At 40.0% G+C, this 27,780-nt stretch overlaps 1 protein-coding gene across 2 annotated transcripts; it reads left to right on the plus strand.

The window, feature by feature from the left end:
* On the plus strand, positions 1-27,484 carry rhpn2 (rhophilin, Rho GTPase binding protein 2). Of its 2 annotated transcripts, none has more exons than XM_088296405.1 (14): positions 1-187; positions 5,935-6,050; positions 10,013-10,141; positions 14,756-14,831; positions 15,164-15,241; positions 16,287-16,411; positions 16,494-16,660; positions 17,409-17,753; positions 19,880-19,999; positions 20,790-20,984; positions 21,119-21,195; positions 22,192-22,338; positions 23,899-24,054; positions 24,831-27,484. In XM_088296405.1, exons 1-14 carry the CDS (start codon positions 122-124, stop codon positions 25,074-25,076), a joined length of 2,043 nt encoding a protein of 680 aa, XP_088152531.1. In that variant the 5' UTR covers positions 1-121; the 3' UTR covers positions 25,077-27,484. The 2 variants fall into 2 exon arrangements, with proteins under 2 accessions (XP_088152531.1, XP_088152532.1); XM_088296406.1 differs by having other exon boundaries at positions 21,119-21,165.
* The last annotated feature ends 296 nt before the right edge of the window (positions 27,485-27,780 follow it).

Genomic DNA, 27,780 nt, shown 5'->3' on the forward strand with positions numbered 1-27,780 from the left:
TGAGAGGCGAGTTTCTCACAACACTTGTTTGAAGGTGAGCGGAGACTCACCTGTTGGCATAGCAGCTCCAGACTGCTCTTAATTCACATCCATATCATATTGATTGGCCTTTTTTTCCAACATGACTGACGCGCTTTTACCAAACGGCCTCAAGGAAAGTCGAGGAGACGGCAAGTATTTCAGAAAGGTGAGTTTTTGGCCGTTTCGCGTCCCCCCCCTACGAAAACTCAAAACGTGTTGTTCACCCCACCCCCTCACGCTGCTGTCGTTGGATTCGGTTTAATTAGTTCTATTATGTGCAACACATGACTGTTTCTGAAAAAAAAGAAAATGTCGAAACGTTCTCAGCAGAATTTATGAAGCGCGGCGCGTTCACTGACTGTCGGCTTTGAAGATATCTCGTTCAAGCCAAGAGTACTTATGCTTTTTTCCTGGGCAGATAAATTTGTGAAAACGGTTAAAAACTAGTAACGAATAGTACAAAGATCTTCTGAACGCTGATTGTGGTAAGACCCGCATCATGGGATTCCAAAGAATCCAGTGCAGAGTCAGCTTCGTGTGCTGCACTGCTTCAAGAATAGAATGGGTGTGGGGAGTGGGTGAGCTGCACTGCCTGATAAGATGGATGATGTGATTGGCAGGAAATGGGAAGTGGATGGACATTCCAATTAAAGCCTGGGGGAGATGATTCTTGAAGCACATTTGCCCGTATAATACAATACAATACAATACACGCACACGCACACTGTAAAGTAGTGTTGGGCAACATACTGTGTGTGGGCCCAGTGGGGGCCAGCCAGAATGTTCATTCTGGCCCGCCAGAAAATCCATCATTGAATAAACTGTTGCCAAACATTCATAAAAATTAAACACACACGTTTTCATAAAATACATGATGGGCCATAACTATATATAAATGTTTCCTAATGAACTGAATTCATTTGGAAGAAAGGAAGCAAGGATGGATCCAAAACAGAAAGTGTGACTGAGGTAAAAGGATTGAGAAGGCAGAAAAGCTGATTTAAGCAACAGAAAAAAAGATGTGATGTAGGGATGCATGAATACAATAAATCAAGTGTTGTGGTAGGAGAGGAAGAAGGGAGAAACATTTAAGCAAAGGATGTGAGGTGCTTGGACAGGAAGGAAGGGTGGAAAGCAGAAAAGAAGACTTTTGATCCCACAACAGGACAATTCAGTGGTTACAGCAGCAAACAGTATGGTAATATATGATGATATTGTCTTATGAAAAGAACCAAATCAAAATAAACCAACTGAGAGGGATTTCTTTATTTTAATCAGCAGATTTGTTTTTCTTCGCAAACTGCATTAACTTGACGGTTTAATCAATGGAGTGAAGGATACAGGGTAAACAGCGGGCAGGTTGTAAAACACTTGAGTTTCATTATTTTTCTCAAACTGCTGTGCCACACATTTTCATAATGTCTGCCTTGAGCACCTGATGTACTTTTTTTTATTTTAAATTTGGTACGTGTCCCTGGAGGGACTGAATGAAATATAAATATAACTGCAGCAGCTCGCTAAATTACTGGTTTTGTAGAGCTTAATTTTTTTACTATTCTGCTATACTGACTAAAAAAAAATGCATTTAGTCTATGTGATGTTATCACAAGTTAAAAAAAAAAGTTTTTTTTCAAACTGTTTCTAAAGCACCTGTTGTAGCCTAGTTTTTCAATTCTGACTAAATAAAGGTTGTGATAAAGTCCAATTGCTCCATGAGAAAGCTAAACATTTACATTGGATTGTTTTATTTTGAAGGGCCTCCCAAAGTGAAACACTATTTTTGACTTTTCTTTCATGACTCAATCACCTACGTGGTGTCCACCCTTATTGTCACACGATTACGCAAGAAACTCATGACTCACGCATGACACACACAACCACACACTCACTGGACATGTCATTAGCCACGCCTTCCTGCACAATCTAATGACATCCAATACAAAGCGCATTTTGAATTGCCAAATAAAAGCCTGTATCTGGGATTTTGGTTTGCTTGTTGGTCTTTGATTCCATAAAAGGCAAGGTGCTATTTTGGATAACACAGGTTGAGCTAAACAAACGTAACATTGTGTTATCTTTAGAGCCGCTTGTGTTGTGTTGTCAGGGACACTGTCATGGCAAACATTGTATGGTGTGATGCTACAAAATTACTATACTAATTAATCACGTAAGTACAAGATTGGGTATCAATTCAATACTATGGAGAAATAAGGCAGTATTGCCAATGCAATTTTAATTGTAATATATTTTAATGTATGTGAATACGATTGTCCACTCGTGGCGTGCACAACTGCAAAACTTGCTTTTGGTTTAATACTAGTGAATATTAGGTCAGTGTTGCCAGTTCAATATTAATGCTAACATGATTGTCATTGCTGTTATCACTGCACTATTTTGATATCATTCCATGCCGGGTCAGTATCAAATACATGACACGATGCTGATATTTTCTCATACTTTAGTTTGGATGCCAGCATAGAGAAATGGTGTGCACTACTGCAAGATTTGATACAGATCCAATTTCCAGTAGTTGCAGTCCCGAGATCGCCGATACAATATCAAAAGTGGCTTTCCTTCGGGTTACGTTGAAGTTTCCTTAGGTTCTGGAGGTTGGAGAGTATGTCGGGTCTCACGGTCCTTACTGTAGATTGTGGATTCTTTGCTGTTTTCCCAGTGTTGCCATGCGAGTGTTGTGACAGGCTCACTCAATCCCAACATTCCCCTTTTGTGTCTGTCAATCCCCTTCGGAACGCCGTCTGGATTGAGGCTCTCACGGCACTTCCTGTGTCTGCGAGAGAGCGGAGCCTGGCACCACTGCCGCCTCCTTTGCTGGAACACTCACATACGCGCGCACACACACACACTCTCAAGCACACTATGATGCTGTTTTTTTTATTTTTTTTATCTGAATCTTTGTTTTGTTCAACATAGCGACTCAGTAAAAATGGAAAAAGGTTTCCAACCAGATTACATTTATAAGCGAATTGCTGTTCATGTTTTAACCAACATTCATTTCTATTCATAACTAAATCCAATAAAAAGAAATTAGAATATAAATAGGAAATATGTATTCATATAGTTGCTCATTTTGAAAATACAAAATGTGTGAATACATTTTTATTTCCACTTCCAGTCAAAAGTTTGGAAACACCTTCGAATTCTCTTGCTAACGCACAGCTGTGAACTATGAAAATGTGCTGAATGAAAACCTGAAAACCTCCACAGTCATGTAGACACTTTGTAAAAAAAAAAAAAAAAGCTTTGGAAAGATTTCTCGTCAAACTTTAAACCCCAACCATTCGGCCTTTGCTCACACGCGTTCTGAATGATTTACAAGCTTTGGGCCTTTATGCCTGCGGGGAGCTACTGTGGTTTCTCTCGGAAAGATGGCACGGAGAGAAATCCAAATCGTCAGCTTTCTCCTCCCGCTCACGTCAGAGCAGCTGGCCCACCGCTGCCCGGTAACCAGAACCTCAAATTGACAACACGTGTCCTGCTGCGCCGACCCAATCCAGCACATGCATCTTCATCACCTCACAAATTCTTGTGGGAAATGAACAAACAACTCAACAAGGTGTCAAAACATTTGCGGAACATGTGCAAATATTTAGGAAGGAAATAATAAGGCCTTAATACAATTCTTGTCAAACTGGGTTTTCCCGAAAAAGAGGGGTCCACAAAATCATTTGCGCTAAATTAGGTTTCATTTAAAATAAAAAAGGGCTACTCATGTTTCCCTTAAGGGTTAGTAGCACCAGCTGGCATTATTTTGTTAGGACAATGCGCATTAATCAACAGAGCAAAAACGTATGCGTCTCTTTTGTCTTGCTCCCTCACCTTTCTGTTCTAAACACAGCCAGCCACAACCCAAGTTATCACTTGTGCAGCCATATTGTCAGTTGTTTAACTCTCGTTTTCCCCCCTCAACTAAGTTGTACAGGTTATCGGTCATATGCATTGTGGAAATTTTTTAAATGATTTATCTTGGTCTCATTTTTTTAACATCAGAAAAACCTGGCACTTGAAAAGGGGTGTGTACATTTATTCATTTATTTTTTAAATCCACTGCTGGAACACCCATGGTAGTGTAGTTTAGTATTATGAGGGCGTGCTTGGGAAAAATTAACCCCTATCAGGGGTCCCTGTATCCAAAAAGTTCATTTAGAAAAGCCAGAATGTCCCACTAGTGCAGGAGACACTAGTGGGTCATTTTATAATGAGTCCAGTATGGAGCCTCTGAATGATTCACCGCTCATGCCAACAGACTGGACTGGTTGTGTTGTGCCCTAATTGTTTGGGAGAAAGGCTGCACTTTGTTTGTGTGCCAGCAAGGATGGGTCATGCTCTGCTCCTTGTGTGACCCAATGGGAGTCCTCCCACCCATCGGTCTGTCCCCCCCACCGACCTCCAGCTTGAGTTTGGACCACCCATAATAATTGTAATGCTCCTCATCCTCCTCGCTGTGAGTAACTTCTCACCCCTCCCTTATCTGCTTCCTGAGAAGAAGGGGAGAAAATAGATAACTGGTGGCAAGTAACTTCAAAGAGGCAGCTCTTTTACTCAACTCTGCGGGCAGCCAATTATATTGTGCCTTGCATGGACATCCCCTTTAAAATAGAAAAGAAGAGCTCATTACAGGTGACCGTATTAGCCATTATTGAAAAGCATGACTTTTTAAATCCACATTAAACTATCAAAACCGGTACTCAGCCCATGCCTACTGGCAGCACATATTTGGCATGATATTTCCAAGGTTGTATGAGATGCAGTGATTTATTGTCCCCAATTCATTTGTTTCAGTGATGTCTTAACATTCCATTGTCACTGCTGATTCCTGGTGGGATCATCGTCTTGGAATGTGGTTCCTATCTGATAAAGTAGCTGCAGAACATGGAGAAACGGGAACAGAATGATGTGTACTGACCACTCCTTGCTCTCGCACACATGCACACTGAGTCTCGATAAGGCTGTGTGACGTTACTCGAGTAACAGGGATGGCGCTGAGGGCTCTTCTCTGTGAATGTGTGTGTGGGCGTGTGTGTGATGGGTGGCAACCATTTGACTTCCACCTTTGAAACACAGGAAGGATATCGCAGGTGGTTCAGAGGAAACCCTTAAAATACAACATGATGACACACACTTTAGTCTTTTTGCACATGCACCAGCTGTGTTTTTCTTGTGTGTGTGCTCTTGTATTTTCTCATCAAGCTCAACAAGACGACTACAATGTTAGAAATGGTGAGAGTCCAGGTCTAGAGCCACATTTGAACACTCAATTGTGACACGGCAGGATTGTGGTTTCAATTTAGGGTTAAGATTTCTTGAGTTTTGAGTATTATTTCAGATCAGGATTAAGACTTCAATTTGAGGTTTCAAATTGGTTTCTGGATTTGTGAGGGATTTCAAATTAGGGTTTGAGCCAGATTTGAGGTTTTAGGGTAGGGTTTCAAGAAAGTGTTCGTCCTTAATGTCAGGTTTCAAATTGAGTTTTTAAACTACAGATAGGTTTAGAGTTTCAAATTTAATTTTGTGTTCAAGGACAGGTTTAGGGTTTCCTAGCCGTTTTTTGGGTTATATAATTTTGGTTTCAAGACAGTGTTGGGCTGTAAAGTTGGGTTTCAGATGAGGCTCACTTTTGCATGGTCTGACACACGGGAAGGTACATGATACACAGTAAATGTCATGCTGTAGATTTACACAGTAAATTTCGTGCTGTAGATTTTTGCTCTGAAACGCCTATATTTGGTTGCCGTATACAGAGTAAAATTTGAGAGTAAAATGATCAGCGTAAAAGTTATTGGGAATTTTACGCTGAATTATTTTTTGAGTAAAATTGACTTGACGAAATGTAATGTGTACGGTTACTGTGGCCCTATAGAGTCAACTGACTTTTTTGTCTTTCTTGTTCACCAGGGTTGCAACCCGTTCGCCCAGACCGGACGAAGCAAGCTGCAGAACAAGCGAGCCGGTCTCAACCAGCAGATCATCAAGGAGATGAGGATGCGAGCAGGAGCCGAGAACCTTCTCAAGTAAGAGGACAAATCTCAACTGCTACCTCACACTCATTCGCATGCCTTCACATCAGCACATTGGCACGCTGTCATTCATGCTTTTGTCGGATTCTGCCTTCACTCATAAGTCATCACCGATTCTCAAAGGGCAAAGGTGAGTCAGTGCCAAATTCCAGGTAGCTGCAATCCTGAACAATAGCATGCTTGGAAAACAAAGACGCCACTGTCTATGGACAGAAACATGGCAGCCAAACCCAACACTCCACTAAATATCTTCTGACTGTACTCACACAGAATGATGACATGTTTGGGTGTCAGGCCTGGCATTGGGCTTCAAATTAGGGCGAGGAGTCCATTTAAAGTTTTCAAATTAAAGTTTTAAGACTGGGCTAAGGTTTCAAGTTTGGGTATTTCAACAAGGGTTTAGACTTTAGCGTTAGCGTTTTAAGGGTTTTCACGTTTGATTCTCTTGAGAACCCAACAATAGTTTCCTGGAATTTGGAAAGCATTTTTTTAAATTAGCGTCCGATGTATTATATTGTGTTAGCTTATGTTTTTTGATGTAATCAATCACTAAATTTTCCATAATTGCAATTGTCAACTAAAATTTTCCATGAAACAGATTTTTTTCTTGAGTAATATCTCGGCATTTACGTGGAATTCTTTTTTTTTCTTTTTTTTTTTTTTTTTTTTTTAAAGTACATTTCGAATCAAATATCTGTTCTTATGACTGTCTTTAATCCTTGACTATGACACTTTTTCCTGTAAAATACAACTGTTGAACGTTACACCAAAGACATACAACTACCGGTAATATGGTATTTGAATCTGGCTTTGCAAAGTGCACAGATTTATTGGGATTACCGTATATTCGGGACCATAGGGTGCACTTTAAAGTCCCAAATCTTCCCCAAAACAAACAAGGCGCCTTGTCATGCGACACGCCTATTATATGGACTGAGCTAGCTTGCGCCTCGTAGTGCGGCGCGCCTAGTATATGTATTATAGACGCAAATAGCACCCTCAACTGGTGTTGCGCCCTTTGATGCAGCGAATCTTATGTCCGTTAAAATATGGTACTCCAATGGGTAGTTGAGCAACTTTTTAAAGTAAATCTGTCTGTCTTTGCGCCAGTGACTCTCGTTTAAATTTGGCTGCAAAGTGATCAGGGTTCAGCTGCCATAGGAGGTAAATAAAACCGAGTTAACTGTTTGTTATCATGTCATTAATTATTAATAATAACACAATGTAAGGTAGTTTGAGCAAATGTCTTATTTCTAAAGCGTTTCAAACTGGTTGCCCTTTGCATTAATCAGTACCCAAGTAGCTCTCACTTTCAAGAACCTTAGTGAACCCTGATCTACAGTACCTACTGTATCTGTCTCTGCCTATATCTCTCTATCATTGCTTAAAATGAGATCTGAGCATGAAAAATGTCCTGCATTTTTGCAGACCTATGCTGTTTAGAAAACTTTAAAGTCTGTTAATGTATGCTGCTCTCAATGTTCACGGCTGGGATGACCGAACACAATAAAAGCATAGCACAAAACCTCCAAATAGAAGGACTTTTTAATAAAGTAGTGTGTATGTGCATGGGTTGGCAGAGTGTGTGTGCATGCGTACATTGCAGCCTTCCTGTCTGGTGTCTGGCATTCCTGCAGTGCTTCACATAGTCTGCCATGCTGAGGAGCAAATCAACTTGTTTTTTTTCTTCACATAGTTGTGCATGCACTGCAAGGTGAAGCTTTTTGCCAAGGATACAACACACTGTTAATGTCTTTACTGCAGTCCTAATTGTCTCTTTGCAGTTATTTGCGTGCGCGCGCGTCTATCAGCAGTTGGTGAAATCCGTCTGGTTCGACCAGTTTGTCTTTATCTTATCAAAGGGATGAAAAAAGACACGCAGCCTTGTGTAATGTCTCTACAGTCAGCATGGTTTGTGTTGACCAGCAAGTGTTTTATGAATTTTGTCGTGTGTTATATTTATGTTAGACATATGGTAAATTCCCCCACTAGACTTTATTTGTCTTTTATGGGCACCTCTCACCAAGGTTATTTTAGTTCACGAAAAGTAACATTTAAAAAAAATGAAAACTAACAGAAAGTACATACTTTTCAATGACGTTTATAAAACTAAAACTAACTATAATTAAAGCAAAAATGTCCTTTGTTTTCATCTTTGGCAATTAATTTAATTCGCAGGCCTTTGGGATCTGTTTTAAATGTATTTACTTGGACATTACTGCATGGCCATTAGCTGGAATAAGAAAAAGTTGAACAGTCGTCCGGGGGTTGTAGTTCTCTCCAGAAGCCAATAAGCAAAGAGCCAGCAAATAACGTCGCTCCGAGGAGATGAGTTTGCGTGTGGCTTTGGCTCGAATGGGAATGGCTGACCTGCTTTTTTCATTTAATTCGGTCCGAAACGCAACGCTAAGTAAAAAGTGTTACTAAGACTGTGAGGGTTTCAAGACTCGATTGAGGTTTCAAAATCAGGATTCAAGACAGAGTTAGAGTTTTGGATTTCAAATTTTTAAGCCTTGGTTTCAACATTAAGTAGGGTTTCACAACATGGTCGAGGTTTCAAGTCTGGGTTAGACTTTCAAATTATGGTTTGACACCAAGATTATGGCTTGGGGGCTGGATTGAAAGTTTATTGAATACTTTCATCCAGAATTAGGGTTTCAAATAAAGACGTGAGCCAGGGTTAGAGTTTCAAATTAGTTGGGTTAGTCCATTGGTTGATTAGTTGGTAAGTTAGTTAATGTCTTAGTTGTTTGGTTGGTTAGTCAAGTCGGGCATCTTGTCGAAGGTCCACTGAGTGACAGTTTATTTTTAGTCAGTGGCCGAAGTAGGTGCAACATGGCGTGGTAACCTCAACGTGCAACTCTGTTTTACCGGTTTCATTCGTAAACAAGGCAACCTCTCTAATAAGAGGTTGAGCAAGGTGACGACGCAACAGGCTTTGATTGATGACGGCCCAGCATCATGCCGTCCTCCCATGACAAAGAACAGCAGATAACGACAAAACGCTGAATCGTATCAGCTTGATACGCACAAAGCATCCAGAGGCCGACACGCCAATGTGTGTCAATGAAACCTTATCGAGGCTGTGCAGACACACGCGACTGATTTTGAGACCTTTTGGATGGGAGTAATGGACGCCCCTCCTAAAAATGTTTGGCCTCTAATAATAGTTTAAACCACAAACATACAACTACTACAAACTCTGATTTCCTAATAGTCAATATAACTTAAAACTCATTTCTATAAAATTAGCAGAAAAAATGCCATTTAAAATGTGAAAATATTTGAATGTTCTGAAATTTCATAGTAACTTTTTAAGTTGATTCTTACAAGCATCACACATTTTTAAAAATTAATTTAAGAAATAAAAAAGTTGCATTTAAAAAATAAATTAAAGCATTTTTTTAATTAAAACTAAAATAAAATATACATTCAATTAGAATACCATTGAGTCAGTTTTGTAAACGATGTGAAGAATTGTCACACAATTTAAAGTTGACCAGGAGTGCCGTAATTTTGAACAGTTTTCTTCTTGCTGGAGGGGGCGTAACAGAAAATTATTGAGAAGCACTGCATTATAACAAAGTGGTTTCAGCATGTTTCATGAACACAAGGTGATGTGTCCTCCTTTTCCTTCTGTTTTTTTGTATGTGGCACTCGGTGGAAATAGTTTGGACGCTCCTTTTTTTAAACAACTAATATTGGCAATTATTAACAATTTTGCAGTGGACGTCAATAAATCACACATTTGCAGCACGGCTCGGTCCCTATCCCCTCACAAATAGTGGGGAATTACTGTATGATTTCGGCACTTGCCATCTTTTATTGAAGCACTTGATGGAAACTGGGCTCAGTTGACAGCTGACGTTAAGGTAGTATGACGCAGACGTGTGGTCTGGCGGCATTACAGCATGTAATAACAAGGCTTACGGTGGTGTGTGTTTGTGTGTGCACAGGGCGACCTCCAACAACAAGGTGAAGGAGATGGTCTTGCTAGAGCTGAGCTACGTCAACTCCAACCTGCAGCTCCTCATGGGCCAGCTGGAAGGACTCAACAGCTCCGTGGAGGTCTACCAGAACAGCCAGTGAGTACGGGGGGTGGCGGCCATCTTCTCAGTCAATATGTATGCACAGGCGGTGGTTAGGCTGGCTGTTTTTCAAAGACACATTAGGGAAAAACATCTGCTGCTGCTTGCGGTGAGGAGTGGTCATTATTGGTCTGTAATGGCAGGCTCGTGCTGCCCCCTGTGGTCATTTAAAAACGCCTGTGTGCCGCAGCATGTAACCTAACGCACGGGGTCGTCAATCAGTCAGTGCGACTGTAACACCTTTGTTTTTAGCTTTGCGTAATAGTCGCTCTTCTTACAGTACATTCATACATAATCAGAAGTTATACTGTATGTATCTGGCAACATTAAAGAGAGGCTTGGATGTTTTTTTCAGCGCCGAGACAAATTTCTTAGTAGTGAAGGAGAGCGATAAACGATATTAGAAGCCGGTAAACTTAACTTAATTGAAATGTCTTACAGCATACATCGAAAAGGTGGAATCAGCCACATTTTTTGGTAGATATTTAACCTACTTAAAAATGTATCTGGGTGTGATTTAGTGCAACCACTTGACAAAATAAAACGGAGTAAATTCATCCATTTTTTTTTTCAGTGTATGCTTCAAGAAATGTCAACAAAGTTATGTTTCCCGGCTCCAAATATCGTTCCTCGGCCTCCTTGCCCAATGATGTTTCCGAAACTGTTGACAGACTTTGATTAGCAGACTTGTGCGTGCGTATTCACATAGATGCACCTAAATGTAACAAAGGCAGTCAAATATATTTGCTGAGAAGCTGCTAACTGCAGCAATGCAAAGCAGACGGTTCTCTCAACAGTTGTCTACTTTATCTTTAAACCCATGTTGGCACCAACAACACGTTTAAAAAGTAACTCTCTTCATAACAAAGATCCGATGACAAACATGTTCTGAGATCTCGTTTCTGGCACTGTGTGATGAATGGCAGTTAATGACAGAATAGTTGACACACACACATACTCACGTAGGCGAAACACTGCAGTTACTTGTTGTTTTGAAAACTGACAGGTCGTTTTTGGAGGACAAAGGTCCTACACTAAAACGAGTTTTTGTGGTTGCGGTCAGTGATAATTTTACGTCTACCGGTTAGGTGAATTGAAACTTGCTTAAATGGCGGTTGGCTGGTTAGCACTAATTTGCTTTCGATACAAGTTTTTAATTACTGTATGTTAATTAAGGAAGATATTCTTGTTTTGATTTGATATGATATGAATATAGAAAGTTGAGCAGATTCTGGTTAAAGTCTAGATGGTTGGTTAAGAAATCACCTGGGCTGATTTTAATCTTGCAACTCAATGAGGAGTCTCAGTCTCAATTAACTCTGATAACTCCTCTGGCTGACCGATGTTAAGTTCAGTAAACCGGACCATTCACCAGAAACAACACAGACTCAGATGATTTGGTTAAATTGATTTATTGACACGAGTGACCTCACCAAAAACAAACAAACAAACAAACAAAAAATGGACTCAGATGATTTGGTTGTCCTGCTTCAGACGCTGAAGCTTGCAGATTTGCCAAACACATTGAGCCCTCTTGATTTGGTTGCAGCAATTCATTAACTCCAGTTAGCATACTCACCGAAAACACTGTGGATTATTTCTGTTTCCATTTCTAATGGCTGGAAAGACATTTAGCTGTCACCCAGCTGCTAAAAGTATTAACGTAATAATCCAACGGGAGACAATATTGTGGTTTTGTGGATTTTTGAGCCGTGAGGTCGATGGTCTCTCTGAAACACACACACGCACACACGGACCTCTACTCATCTATTAAAGCTGGTTTTAAAGCTTCCCGTTTGTGACAGCGCCAAGGCTTGGCACATAAAAAAAAAAAAAGACTAATGAGGGCTTGTTGTGGGGCCAAGTCGAGTTTATAAAGTCATCAGTGAATCCGTTTCACAATGTAGATGAAAAAAGGAGAAACCATCAAGTAGCTTTCCAATTTCTATTTAACGAGCCTCTGTATGGTTACCATGGTTAGTATAGCACAACAAGCTAAGGTTTGTTGTTATTGGTGGTTGCCATGGGTGAAGTGTGAAGAGTTTCTGTGGGCGTGTGTATGGGTGTATTATTGTGTGCGTGTGTGTGAGTGAGTGTGAGAGAGAGATTCTTTCAGGAAAAGTGGAGTTTAATTTAAATCGACTTGATCTAATGTAACAAATAATTTGACGAAAACTGTCATTTCTGCTCCATGGGTACATTTCAGTAAAGCTGTATGCATTCAATTGTGTGTGTGTGTATGTGTCAGTGCGTGTGGGGGTGGGAGTGTGCGTGCGTGGGGGGGTGTGTGCGTGTGTGTGTGTGTGGACAGATGGTTTCAAGAGGTTTCAAGTGGTCTCTAAGTGGAGACACATGATGAGAAGCTGAAGTCCCACTGGGGAAAAACTAGCGAAAAACAATATTCTTAATGAAAAATACTTCAAAGACTCCTTGCCCCCCCCCCTCTCTTTCTTTCTCTCTTGTTGCGTTATTTAACTACCGCTTTCATTTGAGTTTAAAATATCACACTCTTAGTGTTCCAGTGAGCTCCGACTGTCAAAAGGGTGAGAATTTGGTGTGTCTTCAAAACAACGCGCTCATCCTCCATTTTATCCTATCCATCCCCCAGTCCTACCAATGATAGCATCGTCGTACTGGTCTACAATAGACTGCTTTCTCTGCGAAGGTAACATGAAGAGTGCATTGGAATGCTGGAAGCTGAAATACAAGCACAGTGCTCTGAGGGGAGACGCACAAAAAAAAATCCTTTTTTCCCAGAGAGTCCACATGAATAGCTCCCACTGTACCTGAGCTTGTATCTCAAGCTGACCGGATTCAACTGGTTTACCTGGGAGCTCACCTGTGTGTGCAAATCACACGTGTCCCACAAAGCACGGGAAAATAAACATAGCTCTTATTGCAGTGCTGCTGTCAACAGTCATTCAGTGTGAGAACAAAATAGAACAAGACAAAAAATGTCCACATTTTGAGTGTCCGCTAAATCTCTCAGTGAATCGATACAACCAAATTATCGGGTTAACAAGTACATAGCACTTCCAATTTATAAAGAGACTCGCGTTAGGAACAAGTTCTCACATATTTTCTTTGGAAGACTGTACTTGGTGAGTTCACAAGCTTGTACTCTGTGTTCTCCATATTGAGAAAGTACCATTTTGTTTTATTTACCACCACTTTCTTTTTTTCAGCGGACTTCTTTGATTTGCTACATTCCGTTCACGACACAGTTGACTGAGGCACATGACTTGAGAGTTGTCGTCTTTCCTCACACACATGAATGTTTTTGTTTGTAAATATTGAATTTGTTTAATATTTAAGATTGGTACCTAAGTCATAAGACAGTTGAGCGTTTGACATCCTTGGTGGGAAGGGGCAAAATCAATTGACTTCATGTGTGTAATCGGCCTAACTTGATGAGATAAGCGATCTCCAGGCTCATCTGATTGTGGGTGGCATTTCTGGTTAGTCCAGTAACTGCAGTCAGTGAAAACAACTAAGCTGATCCCACTTTTTAATCGTGAAGTCCGTTAATTCAAGTCATTGAACTGATACAAGCAAGTCATAAGAATCTAAGACTTGTATGATTAGCTGGGTCTTCTTACTTCAGTCACCAAACCAAAACAACAGATTCATCTGGTTCTGCAGTGTTTCCGCCAAGTGCGTTGAATTTAGTCAGTGAACTGATAAAAGTAAATCTGAATCCATGAATTGTCTAAGTCATCTGGGTTTCTGGGGTTGGCTTCTTTAAACGTTTCAAATACCCTGAAAACCTCAACACAGTTTTTTTTCCTTGTAATGTAGTACAGGGTCCATATGGTTCACTTTGAGCCGTAAACAAGATCCTTCAGGGTCTGTTCCATGTCTTGAACACTTCAGTGAGTGGTAAGAGGGAGTGTGCATACATCCGAAATGTGCATGTGCATGTTAAAAGGTTTTTCAGAGCAGATACGCTCCTTGGGTTGAGAACCCTCAGCCAAACGAGAAAGTGATGAGCTCATCCTCTTAATAGAGGAAAGCGTCTGAGATTCACAACAGTCAGCAGGAACAGGAACGTGATCCTCTCTAGCTTGTTTGCCAGGCAGAAGCAGTAGCAGCTTTGTCAAGTTTGCATATCGTCCACCTTGATATCAAGCTCAATCTGCGTCCCTCAGCAGTTTCCTTTCACCAGCGTGGATCGTTATGATCCCTGATCAACACAGTGCTTTATGAGTGGCTGTTTTGTGTTAGCAGAGTCCAAAGGAAGGGGAAAACACCACAGGAAGTTTCATTAACACACGTGTGTAGACTTTGAGTTGCACTGAAGGGCCTCCCTTGACTTTTAAAATCTAAAACACCTGCTGTGTTTGTGTAGTAACGCCATCTGCCTAATCTACGTGTCCGTCTGCACTCAGGATTGGATGAGAATGGCAACTTTCACATATCTGCTAAATGAAAAAACGATCGTCTCTCAAGCTAGTTAATAATACATATATTGAATGACTTTCAACGTTTCTAAGCAATTGCAAAACAAAATGCCACCAAGCCTATTATTGTGGTCTAAAAAGTGAACTTTGAATGATTGCATGTTATTTTAAAGCATTTTGTGTTTGCCTTCTTGTGTGTTTTTCTCTCCAGGGAAACGACCAACATCCCACTCATTGCCCTGGGTCTAAAGGAGACCAAAGAAGTTGACTTCTCCACGCCTTTTAGGGTAAAATACACTAACATGTAGATGCTTCACTGGCATTAATGACCTAAAAGCCTGAAGTGCTAATTTTGCATCGTAGTTTAGGATAGTTTTTCCAGTTCGATATTTTTGGGTCAACACATCTGTACTTGAGCCGCTCCGGGAAATACTTTACTCACTAAGGAACTTGACTCAACAACTCCCATTGTTTGTAATGAGAGAGTGGGGTTTCGTCGTGTAAATGCTGATCTTACAGTCATTTCTGTTATGAAATGTGCAAATACAAATATAAGTGATTGTGTTTTCAAGACAAACATGGCTACACTTCACCATTTTGTGATGTTTGTCTCCAACAGGATTACATTGTTTCACATTACAACGAAGCTGGAGCCAACTACGAAGAAGAGCTTGCTGACTTGATGGACTTGCGGCAGGTATATATAAACTCAAATATCATCCCCGAAGAAGTTTGAAAATCACTAAGAATAAATTGCCACAAATTCATTTGTGTGTGAGCTCAATGTGAACTCACTCCTCTGAAAATTTGCTTGGAACATTCCCCAGAATTTAAAAATTCACCCTGTTAAGCCAGTTTTTCATAGCAGTAATACATTAGATAGGCAAATCACGCTGGGTAGCTTCACAAAAAAAAGCCTCAATAAATCTGCCATTTTGTTACCTAACAGGTGTTTCCAGCCATTATTGATTTTATCCAACGCTACCCAGTTGGTACGATGTGCCCTAGACAGAAGGATGATGCTAAACCTGAATTGTCGTTTTTTTTGTCATTGCGTGTAGTCAGAGCATGGTCGCGATTTGACAACTCTTCGTGAAAACACAAATCTCCAATAACTCGTCTCCACACGGTCAGGCCTACACCAAACTCATCTTCAACTTTGTTTCCACTGAACCACACCTTAGTTCGGGTCGGTGGTAATTTAAGATACATTTTTTGTCATTATCTATGACACACCCTACAAACACCATGACTCTTCTTGTGGTTTTGTTTTCGGTGAGAAATCTACAATTGCTTGATTAGTCAATATATTATGACATAACCTGAGGAACTGCTTTGTGACAGTTATTTTTGTTAGTTTATTCCAGCAATGAGTACAATAGTACCGAACTAAAGTCTTGAGGGAGACAATGTTTTAAGTGAAGCGACCTAATCATTCGAGTTCATGATACTTCCGGTGAGTCCATTAAATCGAATGCGTGAATTGATGCAACTGAATCTTCTGACTCAGCCTTGTTGCTGCATGACTCAAGTCAGTGAATGGTTAGAACTAAATGATCTGAGTATGTGAAATCTCGTATGATTGTAACTGTTGTAAAAGTGTATGCAAAAAAGTTAATCATAGTTAAGAATTAAACAAGAACATTTGATGAATTGGTGCTGACTAAGATTTGCGGGAATCTTGTGAGATTTGCTTAGGTCTATAAAATCGATGACAGTCTTTATTCTGTTTTAACTTCCAGTCATGCCGGACACCAAGTCGCAGCGAGGCTGGCGTGGAGCTGCTGGCAAAATACTTCAACCATCTTCCGTTGGTGGAGAGTCGATTCTTCTCACCCACGCATCACAGTAATATCTTCTTCACATGGTACGATCTTACAAGGTCTCTAAATTGATCTCCAATGTTAAATTGTAGCAATTGACAACATCCTTCTCATCTTTGGTTTAAGGTACGACTCCTTCACCGGCGTCCCTGTGTGCCAGCAAAACCTCTCGCTGGAGAAGGCCAGCATGCTCTTCAACATGGCCGCCCTCTACTCACAGATCGGTACCCGCAGCGACCGGCAGACATCGGCCGGCTTGAGGGAGGCCATTTCGGCCTTCCAGAAGGCAGCAGGTATAAAGATTATTTCAACAGATTCAAATTAAATGGTCAGTTGTATCTATTCACTGACTTGAGGAGCAGATTCACTGCAATCTGTATCAGTGCACTAACTCGAGCTCGAGGACTCACTGGGAATATCGCAACCTCAGATGAGTTGACTTAGCACACCCCGTCAAAAATCACAGTGGATTTAGGTGATTCTGTTGCGTCAGTCGGCTATTTTGAGTCACAAGACTCAGAATCATTAAATTGAGGACTCGTTTCACTTCAAGTTGCCAAAATGCTCCCATGCATGCGACTTGCGTGATCCATGTCGGGTTTCAACTTCCTCTGCTGCTAATATAGTGATTGCGGACTAATCATGTTGCCTTAATGTGATCAAGCACAGTTTTATTCTCACCGGTCATTCCTTGGATCGTGCCCGGCCCGAACCGTGGTGCTTGATCCGAATGGATCACGGGTTAAACATGATCCGTTGCACCACTGTCACGAGTCCATCACAGATGGATGGAACGGGGGTGAGCCGGTCACTTTTGGCCACAAATAATAAATAAACCAGAAGCACTGCAAGTTTTTTTTTTGTCTTTCATCTGTGCGGCCCGTGCACCAGCCCGATAGTTGGAGATCTCTGAGCTAGATCACTTTAGTGAGTGACAAAAGAGTATCATGTCCATAAATGCAAGTTTACAACCACTTGTCTCAGGCCAGTAGTTGGCCTTGATTTAAAAGAAGGATGAACATTTTCCGTCTCCTCTTTCAGGCATCCTGAACCACCTTAAGGAGACGTTCACACACACGCCCAGCTACGACATGAGTCCCGCCATGCTGGCTATGCTCATCCGCATGATGCTGGCGCAGGCGCAAGAGTGTCTCTTCGAGCAACTTGCACTGCCTGGCGTCCGCAACGAGGTTCTGACACTGTTCAGGATGGCGCAGGAGGCGGCCAAGGTGTCGGAGGTCTACGACCACGTCCACCAGTCCATGATCCAGACGCCTGTGAAAGACAATGTGCCCTTTTTCTGGTCCACTATGTCTCAAGTGAAGACCAACCACTACCGCTCCATGGCACACTACTTTGTGGCCTCGGCCCTGCTGGACCATCATGGTAAGTCCACTGTTTATTGTTAAGCGTTGCCTATTCTGCTGTCTTAAACACAATCAGTAGCAACATTCTTTCAAAATGTTGAGTCTGGTTGAAATGGTTCAAATTCTGCTCTTTCAAAAGTGAGTAAACATTCTAACTTGATTTTTTTTTTTTTTGTAGCATAGGTCTTCAATCTTTTTGTTTCATGTTGCTACACTCGGATATAGTTATTCAATTAGTTGACAAATTTCAGTTAAAAATGTATTGGTTGGTCAGCGCAAGTGAAATTTGACGAGCAAAACATGTTTGTGGTGATCTGCACACATAAGTACGTTTAATAATCAGCATCTCTTTGGTGCTGTACTGTACTGTGAGATTCTTTTTACGTGAAATATGTGCCTTGGTTCAGTGAAGGTTGGGAGACACTTTTCATTTGATAGTGTGCTTATAGATAAGAGGCTGGTTTTGTTTATCCCTTGGATCCAAAATATGTCTGGTATCTTCTAGTTTTTATTCTCCCATGACACATGGAACTGACGTTCGCACGTGAAAATGGTGTATATGCTCGCTTGAGCATACTCGATTGAGTTCCTAAACGAGAGTTATGTTTACGGACTGGGGCTGGCAAAGTTTGCCCCGTGTGTCACGAACTGCTCACTGCATTTTTTTTTGCGGCCCGCCAACCAGTTACAAGATCAAAAGGGATGTAATATTTTACGCCCCTTAAAATTGATAAAATAACATTTATTTAGTCATATTTTTATTTAGTCATATTTTCTCATTATACAGTTGATGAATTGCTTTACTGCAATAAATATGTATAAAAAAATCAACTCACGTACACAAAAAAGTAAAACCATTTTATTAAACGAGAAATTTCAAAAATATATACTTTTAAAAAACAATTAGTTTATTATTTTAATATTAACATCAACTTCATGTATTTTCGTACATTTGCCGCCCTAGCAAATAATTTCAACTGAATTAATATGAGCAACCATATGGCCATTACAATATTGTAATACTGATCAATGAACGGAGCTCGACCTACTGCATGCATACTTTTCCCAAGTCTCGATCTGTTAGTTCGAGGTTGTGTACCCATAATTATTGTTAATAACAAAAACATGCGTGAATACATGCATACTGTCATTCGGGATGTGAATCATTGCTGCGAGTGGATGGAATCACTTTTCCTCAACTCAAGTCACTTCAATGCTGTTACATAAGGGTTATTTCGAGACGCACACAACCACACGTATGTACACACACACACACACACACTGTGGCTAAAAAGAGTCTCATTTCCAAGAATTGCTGAGAGCTGACAGGCAAAGAGAAAAGTCCCAGGAGAGAAGAAAGCCTGTTTCGTTTGTGATCGTGATGGCATCTTTTTGTTGCTAATGACTTTAGCATGCTGTGAGATTAAATGTGGGGACGGAGAGTACTTTGTGTTATGAATGGGATGTGGGAGAACTGGTAGAGTGGGGGCGAAGGGTGCTCATTATGAGATTCCTGTGCAAAACAGTGAATGTACCCATTAACTGGATGACTACGGGATCCCAATAGAGACAAAAAAGAAGTACGTTTTGATTATTGTAATCTGTAGATATTAATCTGTTCGCCAATCTATGGTGTTGTTATGATGCATTTAGGTAAAGGACTTTCCTTCAATGACATTTTTGTTTGGTTGAGCACTTTTCTGGTTAAATGTAAAATGTTTGATTTTATTTAGTTTTATGTGTCAGTTGTATATAAAAAATTTGAAGCAAGCACACTCTGGTTCATGTGGAGACCTATGCAAGCGAGTGAATAAACAAGTGCGAAGGAATTCTTTCGGAAACGAAGTATGAATCAATCAATCTAATTTTATTTCTACAGTCACTCAAAAGTGCTTTACATGACTTAAGAATTGTCCTGCCACTTGTCCACAAGGACAGACACGAACGTATTGTACATGTTAAAAATCACACTATAATGACCTGAGACACACACACACAGTCGCACACAAACAGGATAAAAATAATACCGACACTTAAAAACATGAGGCCGTGTACTGAAACATTGACTTAGTTCCAAAACCTGGCTAACTGGTATGCCGCAGAATCTAAAAGATGTGCGTGCGTGTGTGTTCTGCTTGTGTCTAGTTGGTCCGAGCGACGACGAGGACCGGCAGGAAAAGACCTTGTCCCAAGTGTATGATCACCTCCCCGACGGTTGTTCTCCTCTGGATATTCTGAAGAAGACAGCTGAGCGGGAGCGAGTTGGTAAGTTCACCATCATATGACTGTAGGGCTGTGTCTCACCTTTCTTGATTGTATAATATTTAGTATTTGCCATTCCTTGATTATCGCATTCATATTTTGCTGATTCTCTGGTTTATTCTGAACAGTATTTACTGACTTCCTTGTTTTTAATGACACTATTTCATGGATGGTATGCACTGGAATCCTGTTCAATTAGAACTTCATATTCTTAAATACATTTAGCCCCATCAAAGGAATAAAAAGATACCCTTTTTTTTACATTTATATGCTGTTTTGTGCATTCCACCTTATATAATCCTCATGCAGAATTTGTGTATTTAATTTGTCTACATCCTGATTCTGTGAATTGCTGCGTACCGTTTTTTTTTTCTGGGTACCTATCCCCGCTGAAGACTCACCTTCGCTCGGGTTGTTGGTGGAAATTGTGTAGCTTGTTCTCTTGTATGTGTGTAGTCGTTGCATATTGTGTAGAGCAGGCTTCATACGTGGAGTGTTTTTTACTTATTTCGCTAGCTTGTTGGTTTAATATTGGCGTAATACGACAGAGGCAATTCGCATCTTGACGTGTCAAGAGTCCGATGTAATGGAGAGAAGACGGTCACTTTTCAAAATAAAATATTTTTCAGCCTCGAATAATAAATAAACTGGAAATACTGCTACTGCTATTTTTTTTTCATTCTGTGCGCCCCACCGCGGCCTGGTACGTGAGCTATTTTGAACTGGTACCGGGCCGTGGCCCCATGGTTGGAGACCACTACTTTAAGCGACTATTGCCGGCCGCGCTCCACAGGAAGAGCCCACATCCGTCGCGCCATCGCCGGGCACGAGGAGGCATTGAGAATCTACTGCTTGTGCCATCATCTCAACAAGCTGGAGGTGCTGCAGGACATCCTGAAGGCCAGTCACCAGCGCTCGCTGCACAAAGCCAACGACAACCAGCCGGACGAGGAGTTCACAGACTACCTGGACGCGCCCGACATTATCTGTGAGTGCTCCACGAGCTAACCTGACATTTTTTTTTATTGCATGATGCGCAGAGTGTATAATAAGTCACGGTAGTATTGATGACATCAAAATGCCACTGTGTTTGTTTTGAATCATTATATTTTTTAACTATAGCAAAAACTGAACAACAAGCTGAGATGGAGGTTCCCGCCGCCTTAAAGGTGAAAGTCAACGACTTTTTCCAGAGGCTGGTATGTGGGTTACTAATCTACTACTTACAATGTTTGTGTGTTAAATGTATGTATATTTGTGGGTATATGTATGTTTTTTTTAATCATCATAAAGTGCTAAACACTAACACTAATGGTGGACAATGGTGCTCGGGACATACTATTAAGTGCAATGGAAAAATATGTACTTTGTTTTCCACTACTAGCAGTGGTTTACTCTTGGTGATTTATCCTTCCATCATGACATTTAATCTGCCCCATGATGAAAGTTATTGTTTTGATTGTTTGGTGGTGATACATGTACCAAAGAAGAAGTCAATAATAGATAATGTCCACCAAGTGTGAAAATGCACAAAGGCTATTTATATACATACAAAGTTTATTTGTATGCTCTTTGAGTTTTTTATTTTTTTTTGCGGGATTACAATAAAATGTGTTTAGGAATAATCTATAACACAGAGAAACATGAACGGTAGTAAGTATTGTTTTCAGTGGTTTTGATTATTTATACTGTATATTTGTGTCATCGTTTGAAAATGTTACGGAAAAAGCAGAAGCCCAATTTCCAGTTTGTGTAATCGTGTTGGATGTGCTAAGCAAGAAGTTGTGATGTTATTTTTTTTTAAGTTCTTTTGATGAATGAATTCCCTTCTTGGGGACCTCAGCATGCATAAGCCTGTTCATGGAATTTAAGATTTAGTTAGGTCTGTTACTGCCTTTGTTTGGTCAACTTCAATCCAAAACCGTGTAATCCCTTCATACGGTGACGGATTGATGGTATTTAGCCGAGTGGAGATTTTCCCAGTAGATACTGTATAAGTATATCCAGAGGAAGGAAAGTACAAAGTAAGTATCCTTGGGATGACTTTTTCATCGTTTTGTATCATTTTATCAAACAGTCTAGTTTATACATATGTCATACAAACTGGCTCTATATGGGATTAATTGGTTTAACTATATGGTTATATGGCTGTACTGACACACATGTCCTGCGTGCGTGCGCGTGTGTTCGCTCAGGGTCCTTTGTCCGTGTTCTCTGCCAAGCAGCGTTGGACAGCACCCCGACAGGTGCGCCTGCGCACAGAGGACAGAGACCTGGGCTTCACTCTAAAGGGGGATGCCCCGGTTCAAGTTGTCTCGCTGGATCCCCTTTGTCCTGCTGCTGTGAGTATGAATTGTAGTCCTTGTTCACTCATTTTTGTGGGCAATTTTGAAAAAGACCAAATGTCCAATCTCATCGCTGAACATAGTTTTGCTTTATAAATAAAGAGGGGGACCAAATGTTGATATTCGCTGTATCAGTTCCCTGCATTAAGTTGAGGAAACAGCAGAGTCAATGACTCAATTGTTCGTGCTCACTGATTCAAGTTAGCAGAAACACGGCAGACTCAACAATTTGGTTGGATTGGTTCTCTCACATTGTTTAGGTAACTCAATGGAAACACTACAGATTCAGAAGATTTGTTTGATTTGCTTCCCTGACACATAGTTATAAAAAACCCAGCAGGATCAGATGGTTCAGTCTTATTGGGTCACTAACTCGAGAGTGGCGGACTCACCAGAAGTACCCCAGACTCTGACCATTTGGTTGTATCGCTTCACCGACTCGAGTTAGTGGAAACAGTGGTCACGCTGATGATTCAGTTGTATCGGCTTTCTGACTCTGTATGCAGAAGGCAAGGTAGGTTTATTTATATAGCACATTTCATACACAAGGCAACTCAATGAGCTGAAACGCCACAGACGCGGATGATTTTGTCGCCTTGGTTCACTCACCTAAGTCAACAGAAGAGACAGACAGTGCACATGAAGTTGAAAGCAGTATTAAGGTTCCAAAGAGGTTTATGACCTCGTTTGAGTGGCTTTATGTAACACTGCTAATCTGTTTCGTAGCCTGCGAGGCTTTTAATTAGACTCAGCGACTATTAATGATTCCAGCTGACTCGTAATTAAATTAAAATCAGGAGCTTTATTCTGGTCCATCTTATTTAATGTAAAGGTAGACTGAGTTGATCAAGTTATTCAATATTGTAAGTATGTTGCATGGAGTTCATGTCGCGCATCTGGCTTCTGTTAACGTTTGACTAGAACGGCTTTAAAATAACACGTGTTAAATAAATCTTCAAACCCCCAAATGACTGCTCCGCCTTCTCTGGCGTTTAGACTGGAGATGACCTGACCGCTGATTCGGAGCAGCATGTAAAACCTGAGCTTTAGACTTAAAGGAGCTAAACATCATCATAGGGTTGGATTAGCATTGATCTTACTGCATTTAAGACAAATGGGTTGACACAACTCAATATCATTGATTTCTTAATAGAGATCGGACTCTTAACTGGAACACAATATTGGTCTACAATGCATCACAATATGCGACTCATTCAGTGAACCGATCACTAGTTTGAGTCTGCAGTTTTTCCTTTCTCAACCACTACAAACCATTACAATTGAATCTTATGAGCCTGTAGTATTTCTGGTGAGTTTTTTGGTAAACTGAGTCAGTGAACTGATATAACCAAATCATTTTCAATCAGCAAACGGCTACGATTGATTCATCAGAGGACTCGTGTTTCCTATATATTATTGAGATGGTATAGAGAGTGTTTTGACTGTAGCAAATCGAGTCAGTGTTTGCTGATCAAAGTAGGTAAAGCGGACCTGGTGTGTAAATATTGACTCTGCGGTGTCAGGAGGTCTGAGCTCCAGCGTTCTCATCTGTGGTAGGCCGACGGTCTGAAAGAGGGCGACTACATCGTTGCAGTGGGCGAGGCGGAATGCAAGTGGATGGGTGTGGGTGAAGTGATGAGGCTGTTGAAAGACGTGGACGAGCAGGGCGTGGACATCACGGTGGTCAGCGTGCTGGACAACAACCCGACTATGGTGAGGCCCATTTCACACTACGCTTTCTGCTTCACTTCTTTGAGCCAAGTTAATGTCACCCACCGATCACCAGATTAGTTAGCAATGTTTTTTTTTTCCCAGTACGTCTATGTATGATTTATTTATTGATTTATTTTTTTATTTTTATACTGACTCGTTCATAATACGGTGCGCCTAATGGTCTGTTAAATACGATACTTTAAGAATAAAAAAAAAAAACCTTCCGAGATTAAAGGCATGCTGATTTAGTAAAAAACAAAACATAAAAAAAGCAGGATTTACCCTTACTCGGAATTGTCACACAAAAATATGTCATTTTATCAGAAGAAAGTTCCAATCTTGCAAAAATCAAGTACCGTAGTATTTTTTCATTTTTCTACAAGTCGAAAAAAGTGAAGTAAAAACCCTAACCCTTATAGAATAAATGTTAGACTTTTCTCAAATATAGATTTTTTTCCCCCAGTAAAAAAGCAGTAATCTTTCTAGAATTAAGTTGTAAGTAGCATCTCAGATCATGCTTTTTGAGAATTGTTGTACGTTTTCAAATTGGAATTAAAAGGATGTCATTTTATGAGAAGTCTCATAACCCTAAAAAATCTAATGTTTTAAAGACGGAATTTTACGAGAATAAAATGAAATTTGTAGATTAAACTGGACATAGATTTGTGGAAATGTTTTTTTTTCTTTTTGGAGTAAAATCACATTGTTTTTAATAAAAAAAAAAAAGAATTAATTAATAAAAAAAAAAAAACGGAAAATGTATTTTGTGTGTCCAGCCGGCAAAGAGCGCCACTTTCTGCGGCAACCTGCCCAAGACGTACTCCATGATCTGTCTGGCCTACGATGGCGACGACAAGAACGGCAAGTCACGCAAGATCAGCAAGAAGTCGTCTTTCCTCAGCTGGGGTCTGAAGAACAAATTGAAGAGCACCAGTACCGTCAGCCTGCCCACCGCAGAGCAGTCGTGGAACAAACCCTGCTCGGCCTTCCCTAGCTCCTACAAGGACGCTGCCCTCTACTGAGTACACAGGTGCCCCTGCGGTGCATTCCGCAACACTGTGGCGACACGAACACTTACGATGAATATTTATACTGTACACACACACATATACCGCCCCCAGGTTAAAACCGCTGATTGAAGAAATTGTCTTTTTAAATGTAATGAATGAAATGTTTTAAGCTGCTAACCAGATTTTGTTATACAGCCTTTAAAGGGATCTTGAGTAAAGTGCCTGAGCCAGCCAGCCAGTTGGTGACGTTAATAAGCGAGCGTTGGATTAAACGATGTTGTGCTGCGTTCGTGAAATGTGCAGGAATTCGCTTTTCAACATAAACAAAAAAAAATGGCAGGTGATTGCGATAATCTGCCTTTTTTTTTTAAAGTCCTCAATCAATAATCCTAATAACAAACTCTGGGACACAATATTCCGAATGTTAGAAGATTAAAAAGGTATTTGAAAAAGTTGGCTCGTGAAAATAATGTCACATAAAAAGCGAGCTTTCCGAGAATCAAGTTGCAATACCCTTAATATTGAGATTATTAGAATAAAGACACATTTATTTGAATTTAAAAAGTGTTATATTACAATGAAGTCATATTTTTGCGTCTAAAATCACATTTCCTTCAAGATAAAACAGTAATGTTAGGAGGACAAAGTTGCATTCATGCGAGTAAAGGATTATTTCTACAAGTATAATAACATTATTTTTGGAGGGGAAAAAATTATTTCCTGGGAATTAATTTATATTTTATTTTATTTTATTTTTACCTCAATAAATTTGCGATATTACGAGAATGAAGTCAAAAGATAAAAGGGTTTGGGTTATAATTTGGGGGGGGATTAAAAAGTTATCAGTAGAGAGAAGTTGATTATTCAATGAAAAAAGGGCGCAATATCAACAGAATCAAGTTTTTCCCCTCAAAGTTGACAATAGCAACAACAGTAGAGAGTAAAAATGTCACCCTATGAGAATAGTTGGATTTTTAAAGAAATTACAATCTTCATAGCATTGATTTGATTGCATTCATCTTAGTACAATAAAGAAGACTTTATTTGAGTAAAAATCTGAATGCATTCATGAGATTACGGTACTGCTTCTTTGATTAGAGTCTCATTGACTGGAGTATAAAAAAAAAGGATACTCTTACAAAAATAAAGAACTAAAAACAATTTTATGAGAATAGTCACATTGATCCGGTAAAAAAAAAGAGTACACTTAGAAAAAATTGTCTTCAAAAAAGAAGTTGTAATCTCCAAAGAATGAAATCCAACCGGTCAGGGTTCACGTCTCTCTACAAGAACTCCGCCTGCCACTTGTTAACTTCAACTTTTGCAACTTTGCTTCTCAATTAAGTGTGCATCGATTCCAACAATGAGGAAAGCCATCCGTCAAGGAACCGACCTAAAAAGGGTCACCGTCATTTGATGAACACATTCAATTTGTTCAATGTTTGCATCAAAATTTGACTAACTTTTTTTTTTCCATTTGAGTGCCTGGAACGCAATGTAAATGCACAAATACTGATTTAATGTTTGCCTCGCTTATACCAATAACTGCCTCAAAGTTACGGAAGTACAGAATATCTGTGGCATCTGAGTTACAATTCTAATTTCAAACACTTTTGAGCACCCACAAACTTCAAATTTTTAAAACTATCATATTTCTAGCACTTGGTGTCAATATAAATTTACAGTGGGGGTGATTGATGTCTCAAAATGCTTAGATTTGTTTGCGGGGATTATCTCCTGTTTATTTTCATTTCCAAAATAGATTAAGATTAAAAAGTTTTTGAAATTCCAATTCCAACTCAAATGTCGCAGAAATCCTTCCATAGCACGTCCAGAAATAATAATAGTGCATTTTGTAATGTGAATGTAGGAGCAGACTGACCACGTCACCTTTAATTGAACATTCCACAGAAAGACTGCGGCCATTTTTGCTGACACTTTTGCAGTGTTGGACTGATCGCTTTTGTCTACAAAGTAGATTCTTATACATGTTTGATAATCAAATTTATTATTTATGTCATATAAAAATGTTCCTCTTGGGTTTTGTGTAGTTTGTGAATGGAAATAATTTTTTGCACGTTGAAGGAATGTATTTTATTCCCTTTTTGAGTGTGTGTATGCTGGGACATTGTCATAAGAAAACACTCTGACGCGTTGTACTTAGTGCCATGTTGTAAAAAGTGCTCATCATGATGATCTTTAAGTGTATTGTATCATCCTGAGATTTAAGCGTATATTGTAAACCTATGTCATATATTGCAAACAAACAAAAAAAAAAAACTTTGTCTTGCTACCTGGCTTCCATTCAGGGGCTGTTGTGTTATTTTTACCTTCTCCTGTGGTGTATGTAAATGCTTTTCAGGAAATTCTTTGTGTCTTGTGTTGAATCTAATCTTAATAAAACTAAGGGGACAAAAACATTTTTATCTTTTTATTCATGTTTTGTCTTCTGAACGTCCAAGCAGGTCGAGAATGACTGGAATGACTTCTGACACCCAACGAGTCAACAGTGGTGTTTTTCAACTCACATGACATCCTGCTAAATCCTCTGCATGCGTTTCTTCATCCATTTGCTGGGTAATACGTCAGCCTATAACTAATTATACTATACTTCAACCTAATGCAAACGTAAATTAAGAAAAAAAAGTGTTCCGTATTAATTTGCAAGTTCTAATTTTACAAAGAAATTATTCCCGTCCACAATTTTCATTGTATT

The sequence above is a fragment of the Idiotropiscis lumnitzeri genome, chromosome 5, assembly GCF_059441095.1.
Source record: "Idiotropiscis lumnitzeri isolate Australia: NSW breed Sydney's pygmy pipehorse chromosome 5, RoL_Ilum_1.0, whole genome shotgun sequence".
Classification (NCBI taxonomy): Eukaryota; Metazoa; Chordata; class Actinopteri; order Syngnathiformes; family Syngnathidae; genus Idiotropiscis; species Idiotropiscis lumnitzeri.

Coding starts and splice junctions, on each gene's coding strand:
- rhpn2 (XM_088296405.1), top strand. CDS start 122: ATGACTGACGCGCTTTTACCAAACGGCCTCAAGGAAAGTCGAGGAGAC. Junction 21,196..22,191: donor ACGACTTTTTCCAGAGGCTG/GTATGTGGGTTA, acceptor GTGTTCGCTCAG/GGTCCTTTGTCCGTGTTCTC. Junction 22,339..23,898: donor ATCCCCTTTGTCCTGCTGCT/GTGAGTATGAAT, acceptor CATCTGTGGTAG/GCCGACGGTCTGAAAGAGGG.